Raw genomic sequence first — 26,432 nt, forward strand, 5'->3', positions numbered from 1 at the left:
TCTAAAGAGAATATTTGGAGATATTTTAGAATCTCCTTTTTATTTTACTACTGATTTTTTTTTTTTAATTTTTATTTATTTATTTATTTACTTATGGCTGTGTTGGGTCTTCGTTTCTGTGCGAGGGCTTTCTCCAGTTGCGGCAAGTGGGGGCCACTCTTCATCGCGGTGCGCGGGCCTGTCACTATCGCAGCCTCTCTTGTTGCGGAGCACAGGCTCCAGACGCGCAGGCTCAGCAATTGTGGCTCACGGGCCCAGTTGCTCCGTGGCATGTGGGATCTTCCCGGACCAGGGCTCGAACCCGTGTCCCCTGCATTGGCAGGCAGATTCTCAACCGCTGCGCCACCAGGGAAGCCCTTTACTACTGATTTTTTAAAAAAATTTTTAATTTATTTTCATTTTTGGCTGCGTTGGGTCTTCGTTGCTGCATGCAGGCTTTCTCTAGTTGTGGCGAGCGGGGGATACTCTTCGTTGTGGTGGACGGGCTTCTTGTTGCAGTGGCTTCTCTCGTTGTGGAGCACGGGCTCTAGACGTGCGGGCTTCAGTAGTTGTGGCTTGCGGGGTCTAGAGCGCGGGCTCAGTAGTTGTGGTGCATGGGCTTAGCTGCTCCATGGCATGTGGGATCTTCCCAGACCAGGGATCGGACCTGTGTCCCCTGCATTGGCAGGCAGATTCTTACCCACTGCACCACCAGGGAAGCCCTACTACTGATTTTTTTAAAGCTCTTTTATTGAGGTATAATTGATACAGAATACTATATATACTCATTGATATACTTAAAGAGTACACTTAGTAATTTTAACATATGTATTTACTTGTGAAACTGTAACTATCAATACATATAAGGATACATATAAGAAAGGTTCCAAATGGTGGGAAAAAGGGATGCAAAAGCTTAGTCACAGATATTCACAGCAGTGTTATTCATAATAGCCATAACATGGAAATAACCCAAATGTCCATTAGCTGATGAATGGTTAAATAAAATGTGGTATATCCACATGGTAGAATATCATTCAGCCTCCAAAAGGAATAAAATTCTGACACATGCTACATGTGTTTATCTTATACATGTAACATTGGTGAACCTCACATACTTTATGCTAGTTGAAACAAAGCCAGACACAAAAGACAACATATTGTACTGTTTCATTTATGTAAAATGCCCAAAATAGTCAAATTCATAAAATGGTATAAAAGTGTGTCAAGTAAATACTAACAGAAAGCGGAGGTATTTCCGGTTCCGGTGTCAGTTTGAGGCCCCGCTGCCGCAGCCGCCGGAGCCGCGATGCCTAAAGGAGGGAGAAAGGGAGGCCACAAAGGCCGGGCTAGGCAGTACACGAGCCCCGAGGAGATCGGCGCACAGCTCCAGGCTGAAAAGCAGAAGGCCAGGGAAGAAGAGGAACAAGGAGAAGAAGGTGGAGATGGGGCTGCAGGTGACCCCAAAAAGGAGAAAATGTCCCTAGACTCAGATGAGAGCGAGGATGAAGAAGATGATTACCAGCAAAAGCGCAAAGGTGTAGAAGGGCTCATCGGCATTGAGAACCCCAACCGGGTGGCACAGACGACCAAAAAGGTCACACAGCTGGACCTGGACAGGCCCAAGGAACTTTCAAGGAGAGAAAGAGAAGAAATCGAGAAGCAGAAGGCAAAAGAGCGTTACATGAGAATGCATTTAGCGGAGAAGACGGAGCAAGCCAAGGCCGACCTTGCCCGGCTGGCGATCATCCGGAAACAGCGGGAGGAGGCTGCCAGGAAGAAAGAAGAAGAGAGGAAAGCAAAAGATGATGCAGCTTTGTCAGGAAAACGAATGCAGTCGCTCTCCCTGAATAAGTAGCACGGCCTGTGGGAGGAGATAGCAGGGAACTGGGCCGTGCTGCCAGGACCTCTGCCGTGTCTCACCCCACCCTGTGCCCCGGCGCCACTGCAGCAGCCCCTCGCGGCGAGGAGCCCCCCACGGCTCCTCTTCATCTTGGCACAGAAATCGTTTGGGGGGATGGTGGGTGGGGGGAGGGGGCAGCTGCTATCTTTGAGACAGAAAGATGCAGGACAGCATTTCATATGTAACCGTTTGAATGTTTTGGCTGTTTTTAGAATTCAGAACCCTTGTTGGGGGGTGCCTGGGAGGTGGGGTAAGAAGAGCTTCCATTTGTCTGGTAGATTGCGGGGCAGGGGGCAGTTGAGCCGCAGTAGCTGCTGACAAGTTTGGGATGGACGGCCCCCTGTCTGTGTTGCCCGGGTGCCCGATCAGGGGGGCTGTCGCCTGGGAGCCAGGGCCCTGGGTCTCTGAGGGTCATGGCTCATCCCCGGCCAGTCCCCTCTGACTGAGGCTTCCCCCCTGACCTTCCCACCCTGCTCCCTACCCCCAACTCTGGCCAGGCCCCAGGCCCATTCTTAACCCTGCCCATGGATCATTTCAAGAAACCTGTTTACTGTGTAGCACCCAGGCAAAACATGCTCCACAAGTCCAACTTGTATATTTGGCAAATTAAACTTGACATTATCTTAAAAAAAAAAAAAAAAAGAAATACTAACAGAAAGCTACTATTGCTATATTAGACAAAAGAGACTAAGACAGAAAGCATTATTATACATAAAAAGAGGATCAGTTTACAATAATAAAATCTTCAATTTATTGGAAGATGTAATAGTTTAAAATTTATAATTCCCTAATTACTACATTTCAAACTGTATAAAACAAAAATTGACAGAACTGCAGAGAGTCAAATTGATAATCATTGTGAGAGATATCATGTACCTCTCAGTAATTAATAGACCAAATGAGCATAAAATAAATTCTCTACAGATTATTTGAGCAACTATATTATATGAATCTGATCTTATGGGCATACTTATCTAAGGCAAATACAGAATGAACACTGTTTTCAAACAAACACAGCATTTATAAAAATTGGCCATACATTGTGCCTCAAATCACAACTAATTTCCAAAGTTTAGTAATATACAAAATATAAGAAACAAACGACAGGGCTTCCCTGGTGGCGCAGTGGTTGAGAGTCTGCCTGCCAGTGCAGGGGACGCGGGTTTGAGCCCTGGTCTGGGAAGATCCCACATGCCGCGGAGCAGCTGGGCCCGTGAGCCACAACTGCTGAGCCTGCACGTCTGGAGCCTGTGCTCCACAACAAGAGAGGCTGTGATAATGAGAGGCCCACGCACCGCAATGAAGAGTGGCCCCCACTTGCCACAACTAGAGAAAGCCCTCGCACAGAAATGAAGACCCAACACAGCCAAAAAATAAAAAATAAAAATAAATAAATAAATAAATTTATTAAAAAAAATGACAAAAAGATAAGAAGAGAATTTTGTTTTTTATCAAGAACTATTGTTCTAAGTAATCTATGGTATTAGTAAAGTAAAAAATTATAGCTAACTATATATGAACTGTAAACAGAGATATGCAGAAATCAGGAAATTAGAAAGTCGCTTCTTTGAAAAAAATAAAATTGACAAACCTGTTGCATAATTGGCCATGATAAAAAAAGACACTGATAAAGCAATATTTAGGAATACAAAATATGATGTTATTTTAGATTCTGTAAACATTAAAGGTTAAGAGGATGAAGGCCTAAGCTTAAGAGGTAAAAGTATAAAACTTTTAGGAAAAAACCTATGGGAACATCTTCATGTCCTGTATAAATGTTCACAGCTTTTTTGGTAATAGCCAAAAACTGGAAACAGTCTAAATGTCCATCAACATGTGAATCAACAAATTGGGATCCATCCATAAAATGGAATATTGCTTAGCAATGAAAAGGAATAAACTAGTGTTAAACCAACAATGTGGTGAATTTCAAAATAATCATGCTGAGGGAAAGAATCCAGAAAAACAAAGTACTTACTGTGTGATCCCATGTATATAAAATTTTAGGTAATGCAAGCTAATCTATAGTGACAGAACTCAGATCAGTGGTTGCCAGGGGATTGGGTCAAAGAAGAGCAGTGGGGAATGGATTTTGAAGGGCATGAAGAAGAGCATGATGGATATTACTTTTTTTCATTATGGTGATAATTTCACATACTTCAAAACTTAGCAATTTGTATACCTTAAATATATTCAGTGTATTGTATGTCAGTTATATCTGCAGAAGACTTAAACCTGTTTAGAGTAATATGAGAAAGTTAAATGGAACTTAGTTTTACTTGTGAACATGGATATAAAAATCCATTTTTTTAGTCTTTAAGACTGATAAAAGTTAGTATAAGCAGCAATTTTTGCAACTTTTTCTTTCTTCCCTTTTTAAAATTTAAAATTTTGTCTGAAAATTTTGTTACAGCTCTATAGTGTCAACCCTCCTTGCTCTTATGGATGGATTAGACAATAGGGGCGAAATTGTTGTTATTGGTGCTACAAATAGACTTGATTCTATAGATCCTGCTCTCAGGAGACCTGGTCGTTTTGACAGAGAATTTCTTTTCAACCTTCCTGATCAAAAGGTAAGAGTTTTTGATATATTAAGATTTATTTGTGACTTAATTATGAAATATATATGTATGTATACATACTTTGAAAGTGGTATTTTATGAGTGGTCATTTTCAAAATTTTGTGCTTGTTGGATATCTTAGTTACTACTTTAAAAATTCTTGTAATTATTGAATAATCTTTTTTGTTAACAATTATCAGAAAGTTTATGATTTTTAGGAAGTAAGGGTATGATTTTTAGGTTACTGTAGATGCTTACTTACTCTTTTCTTTAGTTCTCCACGTTGTATTAATTATCTTGTATGACAGGTTATATGTCTTGTTTGCCAAAGTAGCTTTGTTCCCATAAAAATAACGTTTTTAGAGTAACGGTGGCTTTATGAATAAGAGCCCAATATGCAGATTCTCATAGAAGTGGCTGTAACATCTTATTTAATTAAAAGCAGCAAACGCTATTCATTATAGTGTAGTTTTTTTTTTAAATTAATTAATTTATTTTTGGCTGCCTTGGGTCTTCGTTGCTGCGCACGGGCTTTCTCTAGTTGTCGCAAGTGGGGGCTACTCTGTGTTGCAGTGCGCGGGCTTCTCATTGCGGTGCCTTCTCTTGTTGCGGAGCACGGGCTCTAGGCACGCGGGCTTCAGTAGGTGTGGCACGCAGGCTCAGTAGTTGTGGCGCATGGGCTTCGTTGCTCCACGGCATGTGGGATCTTCCCGGACCAGGGCTTGAACCCGTGTCCCCTGAACTGGCAGGCGGATTCTTAACCACTGCGCCACCAGGGAAGCCCTATAGTGTAGTTTTAAAAAGAACATAATAAAAAAAACCCATAATTAAAACAGGGCAATGTGTAGTCATTGACTATGTAAAATGTTATTTAATATGTTATACAAAGTTCTTTTTTCTTATTTTTACTTGGCAATGTTTTGGTTAGTCTTTGACCAGTTTAATCATTGACTGTCATCTTCACTGCACATTTATATTTGAGAGGGAGGGACATATTCAGAGAAGATTCTGTATTTGACAATGCTTTGCATGTATTAAACATATCAAGCCTAATTAGAACCTTTATAACACATACCTATATAAATATAACCAAAAGAGAGGAGAGAAGATACTACATATGAATATATATATTTATACGCACGCACACACACACACACACATATGAGCACTTGCTGTTATATGGCTTTGATTTTGGATCTCTGTAAAATGCCTCATTTATGTACATAGATGTGAGAAGCTTAGTGATTAGTACAGTACAGTAGACTTTAGGGAAATGAAGGCAATGGCTCTGCTGTATAGAGCAGTCTGTGTAGAGCAGTCTCTACCTCAGTTCGACAGTCTGAACAGCCACGATATCTGTCTCAGTTTTGGATTGACGATCCAACTTACAGGCTTTTTTTGGGCACCAAGTTTATTTAGCTTTGTCAGGATAGGAAACATAGTGTATACAGCATCATTTTTGTTACCCAAGTGAGCTTCTAGGGCTGTACCAGTGCATAGAGGTATGCTTAGTTATAGGAAACAAGACTGAAGTAGTCTACTGCAGCATGGGGAAGCATCAGCTATCTCACTAGGGACATCTTACAACAGTTCAAGCACATCTTTTAGGCTCTACCAGTAGATGGGGAGTGTGCTTATTAGCTCTAAGGGGCACAGCCAGTGTTCATTTTGGCACAGGAAAGCCATTACCTTGATTTTCCAATTCTCTTCTATATTGTCCTAGTCATGTAGGCCTCAAAGTCCATGTGCCAACCATAGTCCTCACAATTCAGGTATAGTCCACACAAATCAGAGATTTAACAGTAAACGAGGTCTAGAACAGTACTGTCCAGTTGAATTTTCTGTAACGATGGAAATGTTCTGTGGCTTACTATATTGTGTAAGTATGGATCTTGAGCATAGTTTTCCATGTTAATTTTAACTTTCTAAGTTTCAAGAAAACGGTGCTTGAGACCTAAACCTAAGAGCATTTTTCTTGGCCTGGGTCTGTGGAAAAAGCCTAGACTGGCTGTTCACCTTTTTTTCCTTAGGTAATATTTAAGGTCATGAGACTAGATGATACAATTCCTCTGTCTTAAGAAGCAGTCAGTAAGGTAAGAGGAAAACTAGGAGAGTGGGATTCTGGAAGCCAAGTGAAGAAACTATATCAGTGGGGAAGGTATAATTAACTGTGTCAGATGTTGCTAAATTAAATCACATGACAGAAGATTGGCGATCGTATTTAGCGTTATGTAGGTCATTGGTGAAACCTGATGGGAACAATTTCAATTAGTGGTGGGTGCAAAAAACTTGACTCGAATATGATTAGTTTAAGAGAATGGGAGGGGAGGAATTGGAGACAGTGAATGGAGATAAATTTTTCAAAGTGTTTTGCTGTAATAAGAAGCAAAGGATTGAGGTGAGATGTTGAGCAAATTGGGGACAAGAGAAGGTGTTTTGTTATTTTTAAGATGGGAGAAATATCCAGTAGGGAAGGAAATTTTGGTGGTGAAATTGAGAAAGGAGAATTATCTTCTTGCCTTGATAGGCGAGAAGGGGGATTGGATTTAATATATGAGTGATGAGAATGACTATTTTTAATTTTAAAAAAATTTATTTATTTATTTTTCTGCGCTGGGTCTTAGTTGTGGCATGTGGGATCTAGTTCCCTGACCAGGGATCAAACCTGGGCCCCCTGCCCTGGGAGCTTGGAGTCTTAGACACTGGACCACCAGGGAAGTCCCGAGAATGACTATAGATAGGAATTTGATAGTTCATCTGTTATAATAGGGAGAAGACAGAATATTGCGGGTACACATGCTGACAGGTGGACACAGTTGGTATGGGGTATCTTTGGAAGTTTTCTTCTGATTGCTTCAGTTTTCTCAGTGGATTAGGAAGCAAGTTCTGAACGAGAGGCTGAGCATGAAGACAGAGAAGCTATGAACTAGTCTGCTGGAAGATAGCCTCATGAATAGAATAGAGAAGGGTTAAGGGCAGTCATAAGGCTCCATTTGGGTCGTTCATTTAAATTGATACCAGTCAGTGTCTAATATTAGCATGCAGTTTGAGAAGTGGAATATCATGACTCTTGCTATTTGAGCAAGTGAAAGTAAAAAACAAATAACAAAAAAAGTAAAAGTAAGTCTTGGTGCCAGATTTTAATAATTTTGTTAACTCTTTATTACCATAAAATAGCACGTACCTTCTTTATGCAGTAATGCTTAATTTCTTTTGTTTATCATCAGCAGCAGTATGATTATTGTTATAAATGTTATGTGTATATTCATGAATCCTAAAGAATGAGTGACCTGAGTTTGCCTTTGACTCTTAATAATAGAGGAAGCTACTTTCTATTAGGAGAAACCATATGATTTACTCTTCTATATGCCATATAGAGTAAAGCATAATGAAACATTTCTTGATTTAAATAATTTCTTCTATTTCTTGTTTTTATGATAAAGAAAGGAGACTCTTTATATAGAAAAAGAGAAAGACACTTAAATGTCTCAGAGACCTGACGATAACTTGACTTTAGGTAATTAATTTCATTTCCTCTAAATCTTTACTTATTTTGTAAAATGAAGGGATACAGATAGATCTTTTTTGAGATATCTTCCAGCTTAGATTTTTTTTTTTTTGTGCCGTGTTTCTGATTCTCTAAGGGTCTTGAATGAGTGGCGCCCCTTCTGCTAATGAAGTCTATATAGATTCTTAATGTCATCTTCTAGACTATGTAAGCTCTCAGAATGATATCTTTTGGGGGCCTTGATTTTATATTTTTTTAGTATCTGTTCAGGCAGATATTTCAAGTCGAAAGAAAATATTTGTTACATCATTGATTTATTTTTGGTAGCTGAACGCCTAACTTAGAACTTGGAATTGAAGCAGTAGCTATTGATTCTAGATTTTGTCAACTTTTTGAGCAAGGTTTATCTTGACAACTTTCAAGTTCTTTTTGTTTTGGTGCTAGACCCCAAATTCCTCACCAAGGCAATAATATTATCATCTTGGTTATAATTTGCTTTTTCATAGTCTCAAGAAACTCAAGTAGCAGTGTTGAGGAAACAAGTATACTCAATTTTAGAAAGCATTGTTTTTCCCCTGAAAGAAGGCAAATGTGAAAAAAAAATTCTGATGTGACTTTTCAGGTGATTATGGACTCATACTTCAGTGTTTCTTTTTTACTGTGGGAGAAAAAGAAATTTCATTTAATTTGGAACCAAGATGTTAAAATTTTGATTGTGCTATACAGTTAGATTTAAGGTAAAGAATGCTATTTTGAAAGAAAAAAATCAAGGTAAAATTGTTTAGACCTTTGTTTTACAGTGAATTCAATTAATATTTATGGAGATTACCTTGTTATATATTAAATGTGAAAACATTAACTAACTTACAAGATGATAATGTTTATTATATTTCTTTACTTAATTGAAAACTTCTTCAACTTAAAACTTTAATGATACTTTATGCATATGAGAACCAAAAGGCCTGTGAAATCTAAGGTTTGTTTAAAAGTTATGATTATTATATATAACACATTAAAGTTTTTTTGTTTACATGTTTTCAAATGCTTAAAATGACGTGGAGGAAAGTGAAATTTAGTTTTGAGTTCTAGTCCTATAACAGTCACGTAGTCATATGTGCCGCTAGTCAAGTTCCTTTACCTCTCAGGATGTTAATTATCTTAGTTTGTGAAACAAAGATCTCTGCTACATAGCTCACAGGGTTATTATGGGAATCAGAGTTGATGTGGATGCCAAGCTGTTTATGTTTCTTTTAAAATAAACAGTTGCTTTTCTGGGATATGGTTAGTTGATAAATTTGTTCCATCTAATACATTTTGGGGTTGATGATATTTTATTTATTTGTACTTTTTTCCTTAGGCAAGATTTTATTTATCTGTACTTTTCTTCTTAGGCAAGAAAACACATTTTACAGATCCATACCAGGGACTGGAATCCAAAATTGTCAGATGCTTTTTTAGGTGAATTGGCTGAAAAATGTGTTGGTGAGTGCTACTGTTTGAATCTTTTGATTGTCATTGTTTGTTCTGATCAGCCTCCCTTTCCCCTTATGTTTGGAATGTGAATGAGTATAGTTGTGTTTTTGTGCAATAGATGGCTTTGCCTTTAAATGTAAATATTATTTTAAACATTTCACTTGAAGTTTGAACACTTCTAAATTAGAATTTTAGCTGCCATTAGGTGTTTTGATTATCAAAGCTCAGTGGTCATATGCCTTTCATTGAGTGCTGGATTTCCAGTATTACTACAGTGTCTCCTTTTAGGAATTGTTCCCTTTCAGAAGTTTTACTAAGAAAAATAAGCTTAAACAAGAGGTGAAGGTCCATGTATAGGGCAGGACTGTAGTCTTTTACTTCACAGATTACATGATGGACTCATCCTCATGCCGGTGGTTTAGAAAGAAGTTGAGTGAGAGGAGTCTTCAAAGAAAATACTTAATGACATCTGCTAGTATTTCCCCAAATGTAAAATTCTCCAAGTTAATGTTAAGTTATGCACAAAGTAGATCTCCTACAGAGTGAACGAACACTACTGTCCTAAAAGGATACGGTGAGAGTGTTTTATGTACATACATGATCATACATAGGAGACGGAATTCAGAGGTTTTAGAATTCAGGGTTTTGGCTCTGTTAGGTCTGAAATAAAAATGAATGTGGTATTAAGCAACTGAATATACACACAGGTATTTTTCCTTCATTCTTTTTCTGTCTTTTGTCTATTTTCCTCTCATTCTCTCAAAAATATAAATTAAAAAATCTCTCCATGACATTTTTTTAAGCATTATGAAGAAGTCTCCCTAATAAGTCCACTAACAATCAGCAGTCTACTTGGGAAAACTTTAAAGTTACCAAAACCAAAAAGAACAACTTAGTTAAAAAATCATTGTGGTCCACCATCAAATAATTAAAACTTAAATAGAACATTAGTCCATTCAGTTAGCTACATCCGAATTATCCTCTTCATCCACAGGGACCTCCATCTCCGAAGCAGCATACCTCAGCTTTTGAACCACAAAGACCTCGACATCTTCTGGTGAGGAGAAAACGTAAATCTCTCCAGCACTACTCCAGTTTAAGCTTTGCCTGGTATAAGAGAGCATGCGCCAAACCCATTTCATGTAAATTTGGCTTGACCTTTGCAAAGCCTGTGCTGCTTTATGGGAGAGGGTGGTATTTGGTACAAAATCCAGTCTTTGCCCTTTTTGAAATCTGACCCCTTTTATTTCCTGTTACTTTTATGATATTATTGTGTTAGAGTACAGATCAGAATGGGAAATATTTGTAGATTCGTCTGTGAATTTGTCACAGAATGATCCTTAACTGAAATATGCAGAAGTCTTCAAATAATTTTGGAAATTCCCTAAGAGTAATTTTAAAATTACTTTTTTACCCTATTTACCATCTGAAATATTATATACTCTAATTCTTCATTCTAAATAGTAGACTCTCAGTTTCCTTTTTCATTTCGAAAGGCCACTCCTTCTCGTTTTACCAAGTTATTTATTTTAGCTTTTAGTCAGTTTCTTAAGTTAAAAAAATTTTAAGACATACTTTTTTATAGGACTGAAAAACTTCTCTTGCCTTTTTTGGGGGTGGCGTTGCTGGTTTAGAATCTGCTTATATATACTCTATTTTCTTCCTGGAGAGTGACATAAAAATCCATTATAATTAACTGACTTCTGATTTTGATTGTGACATTTATTTCATTTAAGAAACCAGTTCACATTAAAAAAAAAAGAAAAAAGAAAATGCAGGTCTTCAAACAGGAACGAAATAGCAATAAATTTTTAATTCATTATGAGCTTAGCACTTACGTATCCCAAAGATGTTTTAACATGTATGGGTTCAGTTGAATGAAATTTATGCCTAACAAAAGAGTATGCAGTCTTAATGAACGACTGCAAAGATAGTTGACCTCTTGTTAGAGGTTATGGATTTGGTAACTTTTACCTTGAAATGAATTCCCAAGTACTTGGAGGTTTGCATGCATAATAGGTGTGATTTTTAGTAGTCTTCAAATAATTTGGTATCCAGAACATGTGCACAAATAGTAGGAGCTTAAGCTTAATGAAGAACTTCGATCTAATCATATTTCTCTATTCATTTTCACTAAGAGGGCCAAAACAATGAAAGGGTATCTGTCAATGTGGCATCTTAGCTTGTGGACCTTCATTGTTTGGTATTTTATTTAAAAAGTAACTTCATAAAATTTTATTACCTTTCTCTAGTTTATAACCTCTTTGAGTAGCTTGTATTTTCATTCTTTCAGACAAATTTCCATCTTAATAGCAGTATTCAGGAATGCGTTTTCTTTGGTATCTAGCTATGTGTGTTCATCAGACTATTAGAGTTGTAATGGTAGAACTAGTATAGTTATGGAATTCTTATGGAAGGGATATTGATATTTAACATCAGCTTTTGACTCTCAAAAGGCTGTATTTCAGTATTTCTGGCATAGTCATATCGTCTATTTTTCTAAAGCAGGACCCTTTTGAGAGTGAAAAAATACGCTGTTAATTATGACAAGGCAAATGGCCTAAACCAGGACGTATGGTCACCCTTAATATAACCTATTTAGCCATGGTTATGATGTACCTTTAATTCTGTTTTAGAGTCTAGTAAGGAAAGTGTATTATTATTAATTCAGTAGTTCTCAAATTTTTTGTATATTAGAATCACTTGTAAAGTTTTCTCAAAATACATATTTATGATATTAAACCACCACTTAGTGATTCTGATTCACTAAGTTTGTTGGGAATCTATTTTTGACTCATTTTCATTGTTTATTCGGATGACTAGTCAAGGTTGACAACCACAGATATAAACTAGTAATTCTCATTCACAAACAAATGTAAAGAACGTAATTCCTATCATTTATAGTCTGTTGGTTATGATAATCCATGAGAAAATTTACTTCTTTATTTTTTTCAAGGATTAGTTTATAACTAATGATGAAATTCAAACTTGCAAGCAAAAATTAGGATTTTTTTAAAACCAAAAAAGGGATTATAAGCTACACAGCAGTTCTCAAAGGGCGTTCTATGACTTATATTTGTCATTGTGAGCTGACAGCTTGCCAGCACTTAAAAGATTTTAGCGATGAGATTGGTGATGATATTAACAAATGTGATTTTTTGATATTGTTAATAAAATGTGTCAATATACAAAACATCTATTTAACTCAGTGAAGAAAATTTACTTCTTTAAATGGAATCTATTAGTGTTGATAAGCTTTAAAATTATCTTTAATAAATTAAGAAAAAGTGAACAATACATTGCTATTTATATTATTATGTCAAACATAAATATTATGGGCAACATTTACTACATAAAATACCTTTTAGTGGCTTTTTTCTGTTCTGCATTGTTTTTGAACGTTTTTTCCTTTTTAATTTAGGTTTTTGCACTTAAAAATAGGGTCATATAGTATGTTCACTAAGTATATATACTTTTAAAGAAGAAAAAGAAATGTGGTTTATATTTTTTTGAAGACAGTAGTTTATTCTTTACTTCCTCTGAAATGGATTATTTAGTTAACTGTTTATAACTGAGCTGGTGTTCTACAGTTATTTTGTTGAACTAATGTAACAGATATGTATGGAACAGGAAAAGATACTTTTTGTCAGGTTCATTCATTGAGAAATAGAAAATAAAATGAGAGACATGGTAAACTTGGTTATTCTGAAGAATTATTTGGGAGATTGATTGCTGTCATGGGGCAGTGTTAATGCTTAATCTGCTTATAGTTTTCTGAATTAAATTCTCATAGGTCATATTAAGTTTTCCCCTACCTCTGAATAAATGTTTATGAATATAGTACTTCATAATTTTCATTGAAATTTTTAGTTACAGTGAGTAAGTTGGTTTAATAATAAAAGAATTTAGATTTCTTAGAAAAAGAAAAGCCTAATAGATATGATTCATCCCCCTCTTTTTTGTAATACATGGTAACCTAATAGTTTTACGTTTCCAAAGTATAACCTTGGAGTTACTCTTTTCTTTTTTCATTCATTCTTTCACTCAAGAAATATTTTTTGGATATCTACTGAATGCCAGGCCAGGCATTGTTCTTGGTAGTTGAGATACATTTAGCGAACAAAACAAACAAATACCCCTATTCTTACAGAGGTCACATTCTAGTTGGGGAAGGCAGACAGTAAACATAATAGGTAAATGATAAGGTGGTATGTGCTGGGGAAAAAGGAGAGCAGGGTGAGGAGTTTTCTGTTATGTGTAGGACTTGATTAACGTGATCATTTGCCCTACTGAGGGATATAGGGATAGAATTTATTACAATGTGTGAGTCAGTTTGATTTATATGGTTTTGTTCCTTAATGTTCTTTTTCTGCCAGTTAGTCTGGTACTGTTTCTTCTCTGCTCATAGTTTTCCTATCTAATCACCATTTTAATTTCAGTATTTAAGTGTTCTACAAGGTCATTGTGATATATAAAAAGATAAATAAACCTGATACCACTCTTTGAAGAGCTGAGGGACTAATGTTCTGTAACTAGTTCGAGTGGTTCCCCCTGCTGGCATAACTGATAAAGGTGGCCAAATGCAGGTTTAATTGGTGATATAAAAAAACACCATGACTAGTTTGAGGTTTTCTTCCCATTTGTGGTAAAGACCTAACAGTTCATATGTTTTTGTATGTATTTGTCGCTCAAATGAATGAGATGATTTCAGAGCACTGGTGGCTTGATCTGTTGTTTAACTACATGATCAGTTAAATATGGGTAATGGATGATACCTCATATCTCTGTAGCCCTGTGAACTAGATTATCAATCATTTTAAACTAAATATATATATAAAAAGGAAGATAATATAGAAATGTAATGGATTCTCATTCCCTGTAATACCTTTGGAACTATCAGAGATGATCATAACTTTATAGTTTTGGGGGTAATAAGATATTAACCTGCTTGTGGGTTGCACTCAGAGTTAGTAGTAGAATAGCTCTGATTTTGAAGTTTCCGCTTATGTATACTACTTTGTACTGCTCCATTATATGTGTTTGGAAATTAGTAATATTAGGAAAATTTATAGAAAACTGTAATGTCATGAGGACTAAACTAATGATTGGAAATATTGATGAAGGATTGATATAAAACTATTTTTTTTAAAACCTTTCCTGAAGAAAGATGTACATTATAATCAGTGGTTTTGGCACAAAATATATGACTTGTTTTCTTTTAATATCATTAGTTCATGTGTTTGTTAATTAAAATATTCAAAACATTTTTAGTCTTAATGAGTAAACAGTTTTATTAGGTGACTTTAAATGGTCATTTTTCATTTTGCTAGTGAAATTGCACATGATTGATTTAGTATTTTATTTTAGATGAAAATGTGCATATTTGCAAAATAGAGTTGATACTTGGAAAAATGGACTTACCTTTGTTATCCTTTTCCTTTTGTGCATTAGGCTATTGCGGAGCTGATATCAAGGCCCTGTGCACTGAAGCTGCCCTGATTGCCCTGCGGAGGCGTTACCCCCAGATCTATGCTAGCAGTCATAAACTGCAGCTAGATGTTTCCTCAATAGTGCTCAATGCCCAAGATTTTTACCACGCAATGCAGAATATTGTGCCTGCTTCCCAGCGTGCTGTCATGTCTTCGGGACATGCACTATCCCCCATCATAAGACCGCTGCTGGAAAGAAGCTTCAACAACATCCTAGCAGTCTTGCAAAAAGTGTTTCCTCATGCTGAAATTAGCCAGAGTGACAAGAAAGAAGGTAGTGTAAATCCTTTTCATATTGTTAAAATGAAACAAGTGCAGGGATAAGTAAATAAATTGAGTTTTCTTATAAGGTTATTTATGTGTTACTCTTTTGTATTTGCCACGAATATAGGAAATGTATCCGTTTCCTTGGCCACTGTATATTCTAGGCCTAGCATGTTGTCTAGCACACAGTAGTTGCCTAGTCAGTGTCCGTAAAAAGAATGAATGGATGTTTGTTCTGTTTGTTCACTCTTGGGACATTCTGACTATCTTAATGTGGGAGTGTTACCATCTTTAGAAAAGTTGGCTATGATAGTATTGGCTTACATTTCTTTTATTATTATAAAGCCCTTACATAAATTGTCATTTATTAATCCTCATAACAATCCTGGGAGTAGGTACTCTTACTCTATCAAAAATGAAGATGTTCACTTATATAAAGGGTCACTCAGTAAGTTCTAGGTCTTGCTCAAACCCAGGGAGCCTGACTCCAGAGCCCATGCTCTTAACCATGTTGCTCTAATGTCCTTCTGGATTCAACTCATCATACTGTTGTTATTGGCACAGCACTCTGCAGTGTGCTGCGCTAATGGAGTGTAAATTACTAGTAGGGCAGTAAATTAGAACCTGATTATAGAAGGTCTTGAGTTCTGGCCTCAAGATTGTAGTTTGGATTTGAGATAAAAACAGAAAGCTACTTTTAAAAATGTTACTCATATACAGGAAAACTCTAGGTTCCTGTGCTAATCAAAGTAAAAGCCCGTGAACTTAGAAGAGACAGTAATTTAAAAAAATTATCCTCATTTTCCTTGTTTAACATGTAGTCTGCACTGTATAAAAAATTGTCCAATGAATTATAATGGTAAAACTGTTATGTATAGTAAAAGTCATCGATATTCAATGAATTTTGCTTGTCATATATATATTTTTCAGAAACTTTTTGTAGGGTAGATTCTCATGAAATAGCACATCGATTACTTGATTTCTTAAATTTGTCACATGAGGAGGAGAACAAATATTATGTATGAGCCAGCTACTCTGCCATGCATTGTACATTTCTTATCTCTGATTTTCAAAACTGAGGATATGTGTCTTTTCCCAAGTTTTTTTTAATTTTTAAAAGACTATGTCACCTTTAGAAGGTCATAAAAATCTTACCTTCTCTTCTGAGAGACTGTAACTTCTTTACTTGCATTTGAGAATTTTTTTATGGCTTTATTATCTGTGTTTTCTTACCATTTTTTCCCCATAAGTATAAAGTATGCTTTAGTTTCATTTTTTTTGTTCACATACCAGTGGAGGAAAGAAACCAAATTTTCTTTGATTATTAATAATTGTTTTTTAGTTATTTAGATATATTATTCTGGATTGTTTTGGTCTTTAATATTTTTCTTAGACAAGTATCCTTTCCTTATATATGAAATTATCAATCACATGGTACTCAATTATTTTCTGATTAACTTTTACAATATTAGTTGTATTAAATACTTGGCTTTTAAAAGCCATTGAAATCTGTGCCTGCCAGCACAATTCAGTATCTCACTTTAGAAAGCATGCCTCTTTTTTTTCTTTGTTTTTTTGGGGAAGGGTATGATTTCTGTCAATCTTAATTTCCTCCCATTTCTCCTACACATGTAGCATTGCTTTTTATTGAATGAATTGACGCTTTTGTTAGGTATGTATGAATTACAGCTATTAATACTTTAGGTTGTAGTCCAGATAAATTTTTAAGTATGGCACTTTCAATAGGAATTTTAGTTCCTGTTAGTCCATCGAACAATAACTTAAGACCCAATGTTACTTGAATGAGTACATTTTTTAAGATTGGTTTTTTTCCCACTGAATTCCCGAGTCCCTTCTTAACTAAGACTAGATTTTCCTTGAAATACGTGTGTGTGTGCCATGTGAAAAAATAAAGGTCAGTTTGTTCCTTGTTGCTTTTGTAAGAACTGGGCCATACCTCAATTACTCTATTAATTAAACCATCTTATTTATATTAAATGTACTGGTTTTGGTCAAAATTAACTTAGAAATTTTTAGTAAGTAGGTGAGTATTTTATGAGAGTGCCATTTCTTTTCCACTGTTCTTGTAGTCTCCCAAAATGCATCTCATAACACTTAAGTAGTCCGTAAAGGTGAAAAAATTACATTGGTTCCATTTATAAATTATTCAGAATACTGTAGTTTGTCAATTTCCCTGGACAATCTGTGTTATTTGATGGATAACTTATTAGTTTTTGCCACTTGATTTTTAAACCAATTTTTCTTAGCTTTGGTAGGGCACTAATATTAAATGACTTTTTAAGCCTCATAATCTTTGTGATTTTTTTTTTTAATACAGATATAGAAACTCTGATTTTAGATGATAGTGAAGATGAGAATGCTTTATCAATTTTCGAGACCAATTGTCACTCAGGATCACCAAAGAAACAGTCATCAGCTGCTGCTGTACATAAACCTTACCTTCATTTTACAATGTAAGCAATTTATATCACTGATTTCAATTAAATTGAAATTTCTTTCAATTTAGAGTGATTTTTACTACTTTATAGTTAGAACTACAGTATATTTTTACTTTTGGTTGTAACCTGGAGGACTTTGTTTTTCTGTTGTTTGGACACAATTCTGGAAAACTTTACTGTGTCTATGTTTTTGTGTGGTAATAAATTAGTTTATTGGTCAACTCAAGATATTTTTTCCTAAAATGATTGTGGGATTTTTTATTTTTTTAAAGTAGGGTAGAAGGAAGGGTTTCCTTCAGAAAGTAAACCCATGTCCCCAATTTTATTGCTTTTTATTTGAACTAAAGTGGACAGAAATGAAATATTTACCATGATCTAGAATATTTTGATTGTAATAAGTTTCATATGATAATTTAGGACTCTAAGGGTACTAAAGAGGTTTTGAATTAGAAATTGCTCAGTAACTAAACAAATAACTTTCTGATTCTCCAAAACCTCATTAGTTTACACTTTCCTAATTTAGATTTTATGTTTTTTCTATTTACATTTACCTTTGTCTATGCTAAAGCAGCTTTTGCTGTGCACTTCAATGGGTAAACAGTTTTAGTGCTGATGTAATTTTAAATTGAGACTAAATAGTTTTCAAATACTAACAGCATCATCACTTGCATTTACATAATTATCATGATAGTTAAAGAACCATAATGCTCCAGTCAAGTAGGTCTAATAGGACTTTTATTAGAAGACACTGGATTGTGTATACTTTTAAGTAATTTTTCTTTAGAGATATTTTGAACAAATTTAAGTCTTTAACTTTAATCGAAGTTTTTCCCATGTAGATTTTGGTGAAATGTTAATTTGATTATTTGCATTGATAACCCTTCCTTGTTTTTTAGTTTTTAAAATGAGACTAAATTACTTTAATTTACTCTTTAACAGCAAGCTCTTCTATTAGAAACTTTTTTCTTCACTCCAGAGCCTTTCTTTTATGCCCTCCGGGAAGTTTTCTTAAACTGTTTCAGTAATTTTACAGATCTGTTTATTGATGGCTAAGGGAAAACCAAATAATCATTTTTTTCTGACTTTCACCTGGCTAGCCTGTGTGCCATGTGTGTGCTGTTTGTTTTGACAGTTTTAGTTATTTGAATTGAAATACATAGTAGGAGCTAAGAAACTATCAATTTTTCAATTTTACATTAAGAACATTCTGTTACTGATTTAATGTATATCAGTGGTATGGCTTATTTTGGTGGGCTTAGCCTTTCTCAAGGAATTGGTTTAATTTTAACCTCTTTTACATGTGCTTTTCTACTTCATTGCTTTGACTTTGATTTAATAGTGAGACAGCTATATCCTAGAATGAGCTGTTTTTTAAAGATGTTTTGATAAATTACTTTATTTATTTATTCACTCATTCTGCCTTTTTTTTTTTACCCTGTGCCAGGCATTGTACTAGGTGCTTGAAGCATGAATAAGATATAACATAGTTCTTACTCTGGAAGAGTTCTTGTTCTTGGGGTGACAAACATTGTGATATGGCTAAAGTGTTATGAAAGCAGAACTAAGAAGCTTCCACAGGGAAGTCCAGGAATGCTTCACAGAAAAAATGGTGGCATTTGCTGTCCTTTTGAGTATGAAGGTATAGGAGTTAGCATTTGTTGCTCATTACAAAGTAGACATGTGGTAGGTATATAAAGCTGGGGCTTCGTATATAGTAATACATATAGGCCTCTCAACAGTCATTAGCATTTGTGCTATCATCATTTTATAGATGAGGAAACTGAGATACAAAGAAGTTAAGTAAATTGCCCATGATCATGCTGCTAGTAGGGGGCAGACTTGGTACTGTTTGTTTCTTGGGATCATATTCTTTCTCTTGTACTATGTGGTTTCCAAATTGATTTCTGAGCTTAATATGTAGATAGGGTTTTTTAGGGTAGGTTGGATGATATGATTTTTCACACTTTCCAAGAAGCATTTACTTTAGACCATAAGCCTTTAATAAGGACTACACGTGTATTTTGTTGTTGTTGATTTGGTTTGGTTTGGCTTTTTTGTTCGAGCAACATGTGTTAGCATGCCAGATTAATACAAAAAAGATTCTAGACAAGTAGAAAGCATGACTTTAATGCTGGTGTCAGTAACACTAGCTCCGGCATTGATGATGGGTTTCTTTTTCTGGGAATAGTTTCCTAAAACAGTGTTGCAGCCTTTTCTTTAGATTTAAGATGAAATTGAAGTCAAGCTATTTAAGGCCTATCAATCTGGTAGAGAACCCTTATGATGGAAATAAGTTTTCTTTCTTATTGTATATTACCATAAGGGGATTAGAAACAGAACTTTTTAAGGTTTTCCAAATGAAAATAGCTTTATTTTTTCTGATTAGAAAGATGATATACTCTGTAGAAAATTCAAGTAAAAAAGAAGAGCATAAAGAAGAAAGTAAAAATTAAAGCCCAAGCACCTGAAGGTAATATGTGTTAACATTTTGGTGACCACACTTCCATATTCTCTCTATCCATGTAGACAGACCCATATATTATCTTATATAAATTATATTCTCCTGTAAGGTTGTTAATGTAACTTGCTTTCACCCCCACTATGTTGGGAATGTTATTTCATGTCAGTATATATTTAATGTCATTCTTTTAAAATAGCAGCATAGTATTTTTTTTGGATGTTTCATAATTTATGTAACCTTATTGATAAAAATTGAAATTTCCAGTTTTCCTCATTTATAAACAGTGCTGTGATAGACATCTTTCTAAGTATACATCTTTATAACATTTTCTGATTCAGACCTTAAGATAGATTTTAAAAATTGATTGCTGTGTCAAAGTGTATATACATTTCAAAACCTGATAGAGATTGTTAAATTGCCTTCCAGAAAGGTTGTACCAATTTACATTTCATCACTAATGTATGAGAGGGTTATTTTTTCTATTCCCTTGTCATTTCTGAGCACTGTTTGTCTTTTAAAATCTTTGCCAACTAGATAGATGAAAATAATATCTTCTTATTTATTTGAATCGTTTGCACTTTCATATATTCATTCACTCATACAGATATTTTGTCAAAGTGCCCATCATGTGCCAGATGTTGTCCTAGGTAATTGGAATATGTCAGTGAACCAAATATACTAGGATCCCTGCCCTTATTCAGCTTACATTTTAGATGGAGGCAGACTATAAAACAATCAGTGTGATAGATGAAATGTTAGAAGATAAGTACTATGGGAAGAAATGTAGAGAACACTAAGAAGTAAGGGAATCTTTGGGAGTGGGATGAATTGCAGAATATCCTTGGATATACATTTTGGCATATATTTGGCATACTTGCCAAATTTAATTTCAGAAAATTGTACTTTTTACCATTCTCACTATTCATGAGAATACCAATTTTCCCATCATCTATTTGCTAATAACGGTATTCTAATATTTATCAATCTAACAGATAAATGATGTTTCTCAATATTTTCATTTGTTTTCATTATTTTTCATCTTTGTTAGTAACTACCAAATCTTTCTCAAGCCTAGATCACTCTTGAGCTTTAAACTTTGTCCAGTTGCCTATCACCCTTTGTTGTGTCACAGATCTTTCGGTATATGCTGGCTTGTGTCTTTCCTTCTCTTCCCATGAGTCCTATGAGCTACCATCCATTCAGTTGTCCCAACTAGAATTGGACATCATTCTCAACTCTTTCCTCTTTCTTCCCTTCTATATCTAGTAAATGACCAAGTCCTGTGGATTTTTCTTACTAAGTAAGTCTAATTCCAAGCTCTTCCTTCTACCTCCTCTGACACTGTTCTTGTCTATACTATTATTAACATCGCATGCCTGGGTTATTATAGCAGACTCCTAACTGGTCATCTTTCCTATTGTTTCACCTTCTTTCAAAACCCTTTCCTATACTGACATGCTGAGTTAGAGTTGTCATCCAAAGACATGTGTATGCTTACGTCACTTCCCCTGCTTAAGCATCTTAATGCTTCCTCATTGTCTTCAGTGTCCATTCCAACTTTTAACGTGGTTTACAGAACACTTCATAGCCCTTCACAGTCTGATTCTCCTTCCCCCTTCCCCTCCCTTACCCCAGTATCTTTACCCTTACATTACCCTAAAACCTTAAAAGAAGCTGGCTGTAATGAACTATATCCTCTACCCCAAAGGGTCAAGAGGTTTTTTTAGCCTCTGTTCCTTTGTACATCCTGTTTTTGTTTCTTGAAATTCATCCTTTCTGCCTTTGGTCTGTTGGGTTTGTGCTTTCATAACACTTTTTCAGGAAAACCATTTATGAGTCTCTGATAGCACCCTGTACTTAAAGAGTGCTGCTTATTAATCACACTGAATTATAGTAATTTACTTCCTTTTTCCAATAAATGCACTGAGTTATGAGCTCTATGGTAACAGTGGTATTGTTGGATACCACGGGCCAAGGCATTCAACGTAGGAAGCATTCTAAAATTGTTAAATGAATGAACATTTTTTAAGAAGTTATTTATTTCTATTTTCTTTTTGAATTATCTACATTCTTTGTATAAGAAGGTATTTTTTGTTAAAATACTGTCATATAAGCTCTTTATGCATTAAGAACCAATCCTGTTAATGGCAAATTATTTGTCTCATTTGAGTGTTTGCCGTTTGGTTCAGATTGTAATTTTTGAGTAACAAAAGTTTTTAGATTTTTATGAATTAAAAATACATGAATCTTTTGTTTTTTCTTTGTTTCTGTGTTAGAATTCATTTTGTTTTGTGAAATGAGGATCTGAATCCTCCCTATTTTTTTTAATAGATTTATTTATTTAATTAAGTAATTTATTTTTTGGCTACATTGGGTCTTCGTTGCTGTGCGCGGGCTTTCTCTAGTTGTGGCAAGCGGGGGCTGCTCTTCGTTTCGGTGTGAGGGCTTCTCATTGTGATAGCTTCTCTTGTTGTGGAGCACAGGCTCTAGGCACGCAGGCTTCAGGAGTTCTGGCATGCGGGCTTCAGTAGTTGTGGCTCGTGGGCTCTAGAGCACAGGCTCAGTAGTTGTGGCGCACGGGCTCAGTTGCTCCGCGGCATGTGGGATCTTCCCGGACCAGGGATCGAACCCGTGTCCCCTGCACTGGCAGGCGGATTCTTAACCACTGCGCCACCAGGGAAGCCCCCTCCCTATTTTAAAACAGTATTTGTGTTATAATTCATCTCTGTTCCATTTATTTTTATGCTTATTATCATATATAAAATTCTTTCAATTACTATGATTTGTTTCCTGGGCTGCTATGTTCCACTGATCTGTGTTTCTTTTCTTTGGTGTATTCTTCATTCTATTATTCTGTTCTGTAATATGTATCCGTATAAAGTAGGGCGCATCTTAACTTTGTGTTTTAGAACCTGGGCTTTGCAGTTATATGGACACCAGTTGTATAATCTTATACCTGACCTCTCTTAGCCTTGGGTTCTTTATCTATTTAGTAAGAGGAAACTTATGTATTTCATAGAATTGTTAAGAAAATTAAACAAGAAGTGTGTATGAAGTGCTAGTTACTAAAACAGGTTTAAATGTTCTGAAATTGGAGCTAGCACACTTATCCAAAATTTTCTTGATGTTCTTTTTCTTTAATTTTTAAAAAAATATTTATTTATTTATTTGGCTGCGTTGGGTCTTAGTTGCGGCACGCAGGATCTTTAGTTGCGGCATGCGAGATCTTTTAGTTGTGGCGTGCAAACTCTTAGTTGCAGCATGTGGGATCTAGTTCCTGACCAGGGATGGAACCCAGCCTTCCTGCATTGGGAGTGCAGAGTCTTAGCCGCTGGACCACCAGGGAAGTCCCCTTGATGTTCTTATTTGATTATTTTTTCAGATAATGTTGCAAATAAGTTATAAATCTCCCCCCACCCCCGCTCAAATCTTTTTTGGGATTTTGATTTACATTTTTAAAATCTATAAAATAAAATTCTATAAACCAACCATATGTATATAGTTAACTATAGCTAGGTATAAATGCCTGGGAAGAATTGACATCTATATTCAGGCTCATGATGTATTCTATTTAGTTTCATACCTCTCTCGTTAAGATTATTTAAAATTGTTTATCATTTGTATTTTTGCAGTTGTGAATAGAATCTTCTTTCCTTTTTTATATTGGTTATTGATAGTGTTTAGGAAAATCTTTTGGTTTTTCTATTTCCATCTTCAGTCTTGATATTTTGCTGGTAGACTATGGCAGTCATTAGTTGATTCTCTTGGATTTTCTAGTGTATAATCATATTCTGATACAAGTAACAGTGTTTGTTCAATTTCTTTCCGTTAGTTGCATTTTTAAATTTGCTTTATTCTTACTGCATTGCTTAGAATTTCCTGCATTATCTATAGTGATATTAGATAAACTTTTTTCATTTATCTTTTTAATGGTGCTGTAGAATCTTGAAAATACTAATTGAGTTTGTTTTAATATGTTATCCTAAATTTGCCTTCTCTGGTGTAGGGCTTTAGATGTCATATATTAGGATAAGAACAGTTAGTTTTTTTTGGCCTAGAAACAAAATTGCTGCCACTGAAAGAGTCCTACTTTTTTTTTTTTCCTATTTTAAAAACTGTGGTAAAATGTAAAATAGATAGCTAGTGGGAATCAGCCGCATAGCACAGGGGAAGATCAGCTCGGTGCTTTGTGACCACCTAGAGGGGTGGGATAGGGAGTGTGGGAGGGAGGGAGACACAAGAGGGAAGAGATATGGGAATATATGTATATGTATAACTGATTCACTTTGTTATAAAGCAGAAACTAACACACCATTGTAAAGCAGTTATACTCCAATAAAGATGTTAAAAAAAAAAAAGAAAGAAAGAAAAACTGTGATAAAATATGTATAAAATTTACCATTTTAACCATTAAAAAAAAGAAGTCCTACATTTTGAGTAATCTTTAGATGTACCTCTTTGTTGGAGAAGTGGAATTCTTAACATTTGACCTGGGATAATTAATAACTAAGTCGTACTTAGTGTCTGAAGCATTTTCCAAGTTAATATGTGTGGTATGATAGGATGAACTTTCTTTTAGGATGGATTTCTATACTTTCATGTGTTGGTATTAATATGGCCAGAGAGATCAATATTTTAAAACTGTAATTATTGAAAAAATGATTTGCTGTACTTAAAAAAATGAGAGAGGTAAAAAAAAGTTCTATTAATTTGGTATTACATTCTTTTATGTAAATATTTTCCTAATATTTTATTTTGGTCTTAAGAGTGTATGGTTTTGAAATAATTATTATGTCTTATGTGTATTGCAGGTCACCATATCATCAGCCAACCTCTTACAGGCCAAGACTATTGCTGTCTGGAGAACGAGGCTCAGGTCAAACTTCTCACCTTGCTCCAGCACTTTTGCACACTCTAGAAAAGTTCTCTGTGCACAGACTAGATCTCCCAGCACTTTATTCAGTTAGTGCCAAAACACCTGAAGAATCATGTGCACAGGTAGGTTTGTACTGTATCAAAGTACTTCCTACTTTCTTATTATTTATATCTTGGTAGTGATTACAGATAAACAGTAATATGAATATTAACTTTTTGTTGGTTATTCATTAACATTCTAATATTAAGGCAGAGGATCCTTTTGATTTTTTAAAGTGAACTCATTGTTTTTCCCGTGATACTTCATTCTTTTCTGAAATTTTAATAATCCTATTTCTTGTATTAAAGGTTCATTTCATTAAACAGTGTTGAAAGGGAGCTTCTTTTTGCCTTTTTCTGACCCTTTTTTCAGGGCCTCTTTAGACTTCTGTCTGTACTTACAGCCTTATCATAGTAAGGGAAATGATATCCAGTTTGAGAATGCCAGGATTTAAAATTAGTATAGAAAAGTGATAGCAATTTTAAAATTATATATATTTGTATCAATAATCAAGTGTGTTTGATATTTGATTTTCAACTACTTTATATTTGCTAGCTTGTGAAGCAAAATTCTAGTGGGGCTGTTTATATTTCTTGACGTTTTAATATATACCTGTGAATTTACTATAAGTGTGTCATGTTGGAACTAGGGGCTAAGGGAATAAGTTTTTTGAACCAAGAGACCATGTCTTCACCATTTCTGTGTCTCTGACACAGTGCCCAGCTCATAGTAAGTACTCATTAAGTGTTTGAATGTCACTTTCTACTTTGATATTTAGCCTACTTTTAGACATTAGATGGCTGGAGTTAGTAACACTTAAGAGCACTGCACACAGTTTTGTTGTTTTTTCAGTTATAGTTCATAAATATTTAATACATAAACTATCTAATTGAAAACCATTCTGTACCTTGTAGCATGCAATAGATTTTTTTAAACAGTTCATAGTGTCAGTTTTATTTCTCTTTTATTTACAATTCTTTGGGTATGAACATCTAGTGGTACTTCACTTACTTCTAAAGCCCTATTTAAAGGTTTTTTCCCAAAACCCATGGCCTGCCTGAAAAACTATATACCAGTAATTTTCTCCAAGTTTTGTACATTTAATTTATCCTGGCTGTGTTTTCCAATAATGTTGATTTATATGTTTGCTCGTATTTTTCCTTTTTAGTGAGACAAAATTATTGCAGTTTTTATGCAAGTAAGAGAATTACTTGGTACCATTTAAAATAAATCCAAGTGGTTTACTAGGAAAATATAAATTAACACGGTTGACTTCAGAGGAGAGAGGATCTAAATAGACAATAGTTGTGGAAGAAGAAATTGAGTGTCAAAAAGCACTAAATCCAAACAGTTTCACAGGTGAATTCTTTTAATCTTAAAGGATAAGATTATTTTGATGCCAGTTAAACTTTTCCAAAGC

General features: G+C 35.0%; 1 protein-coding gene and 1 pseudogene across 3 annotated transcripts in view; both read left to right on the forward strand.

Annotated features, from left to right (window-relative positions):
• Positions 1-26,432, forward strand: part of ATAD2B (ATPase family AAA domain containing 2B) — a 168,324-nt gene that overhangs the window by 63,690 nt on the left and 78,202 nt on the right. For both annotated transcript variants that reach the window (XM_082427416.1, XM_082427415.1), the window contains exons 14-18: positions 4,296-4,455; positions 9,343-9,433; positions 14,876-15,187; positions 17,516-17,651; positions 24,909-25,095. In XM_082427416.1, the coding sequence (XP_082283542.1) occupies positions 4,296-4,455; positions 9,343-9,433; positions 14,876-15,187; positions 17,516-17,651; positions 24,909-25,095 (886 nt within the window). The remainder of the gene's footprint in view (positions 1-4,295; positions 4,456-9,342; positions 9,434-14,875; positions 15,188-17,515; positions 17,652-24,908; positions 25,096-26,432) is intronic.
• On the forward strand, positions 1,000-2,528 carry LOC309644093 (28 kDa heat- and acid-stable phosphoprotein pseudogene; annotated as a pseudogene). Its single transcript has one exon. The product of its transcript is annotated as a 28 kDa heat- and acid-stable phosphoprotein pseudogene (transcript).

This window comes from Balaenoptera physalus (assembly GCF_965194825.1).
Source record: "Balaenoptera physalus genome assembly, chromosome: 15".
Taxonomy (NCBI): Eukaryota; Metazoa; Chordata; class Mammalia; order Artiodactyla; family Balaenopteridae; genus Balaenoptera; species Balaenoptera physalus.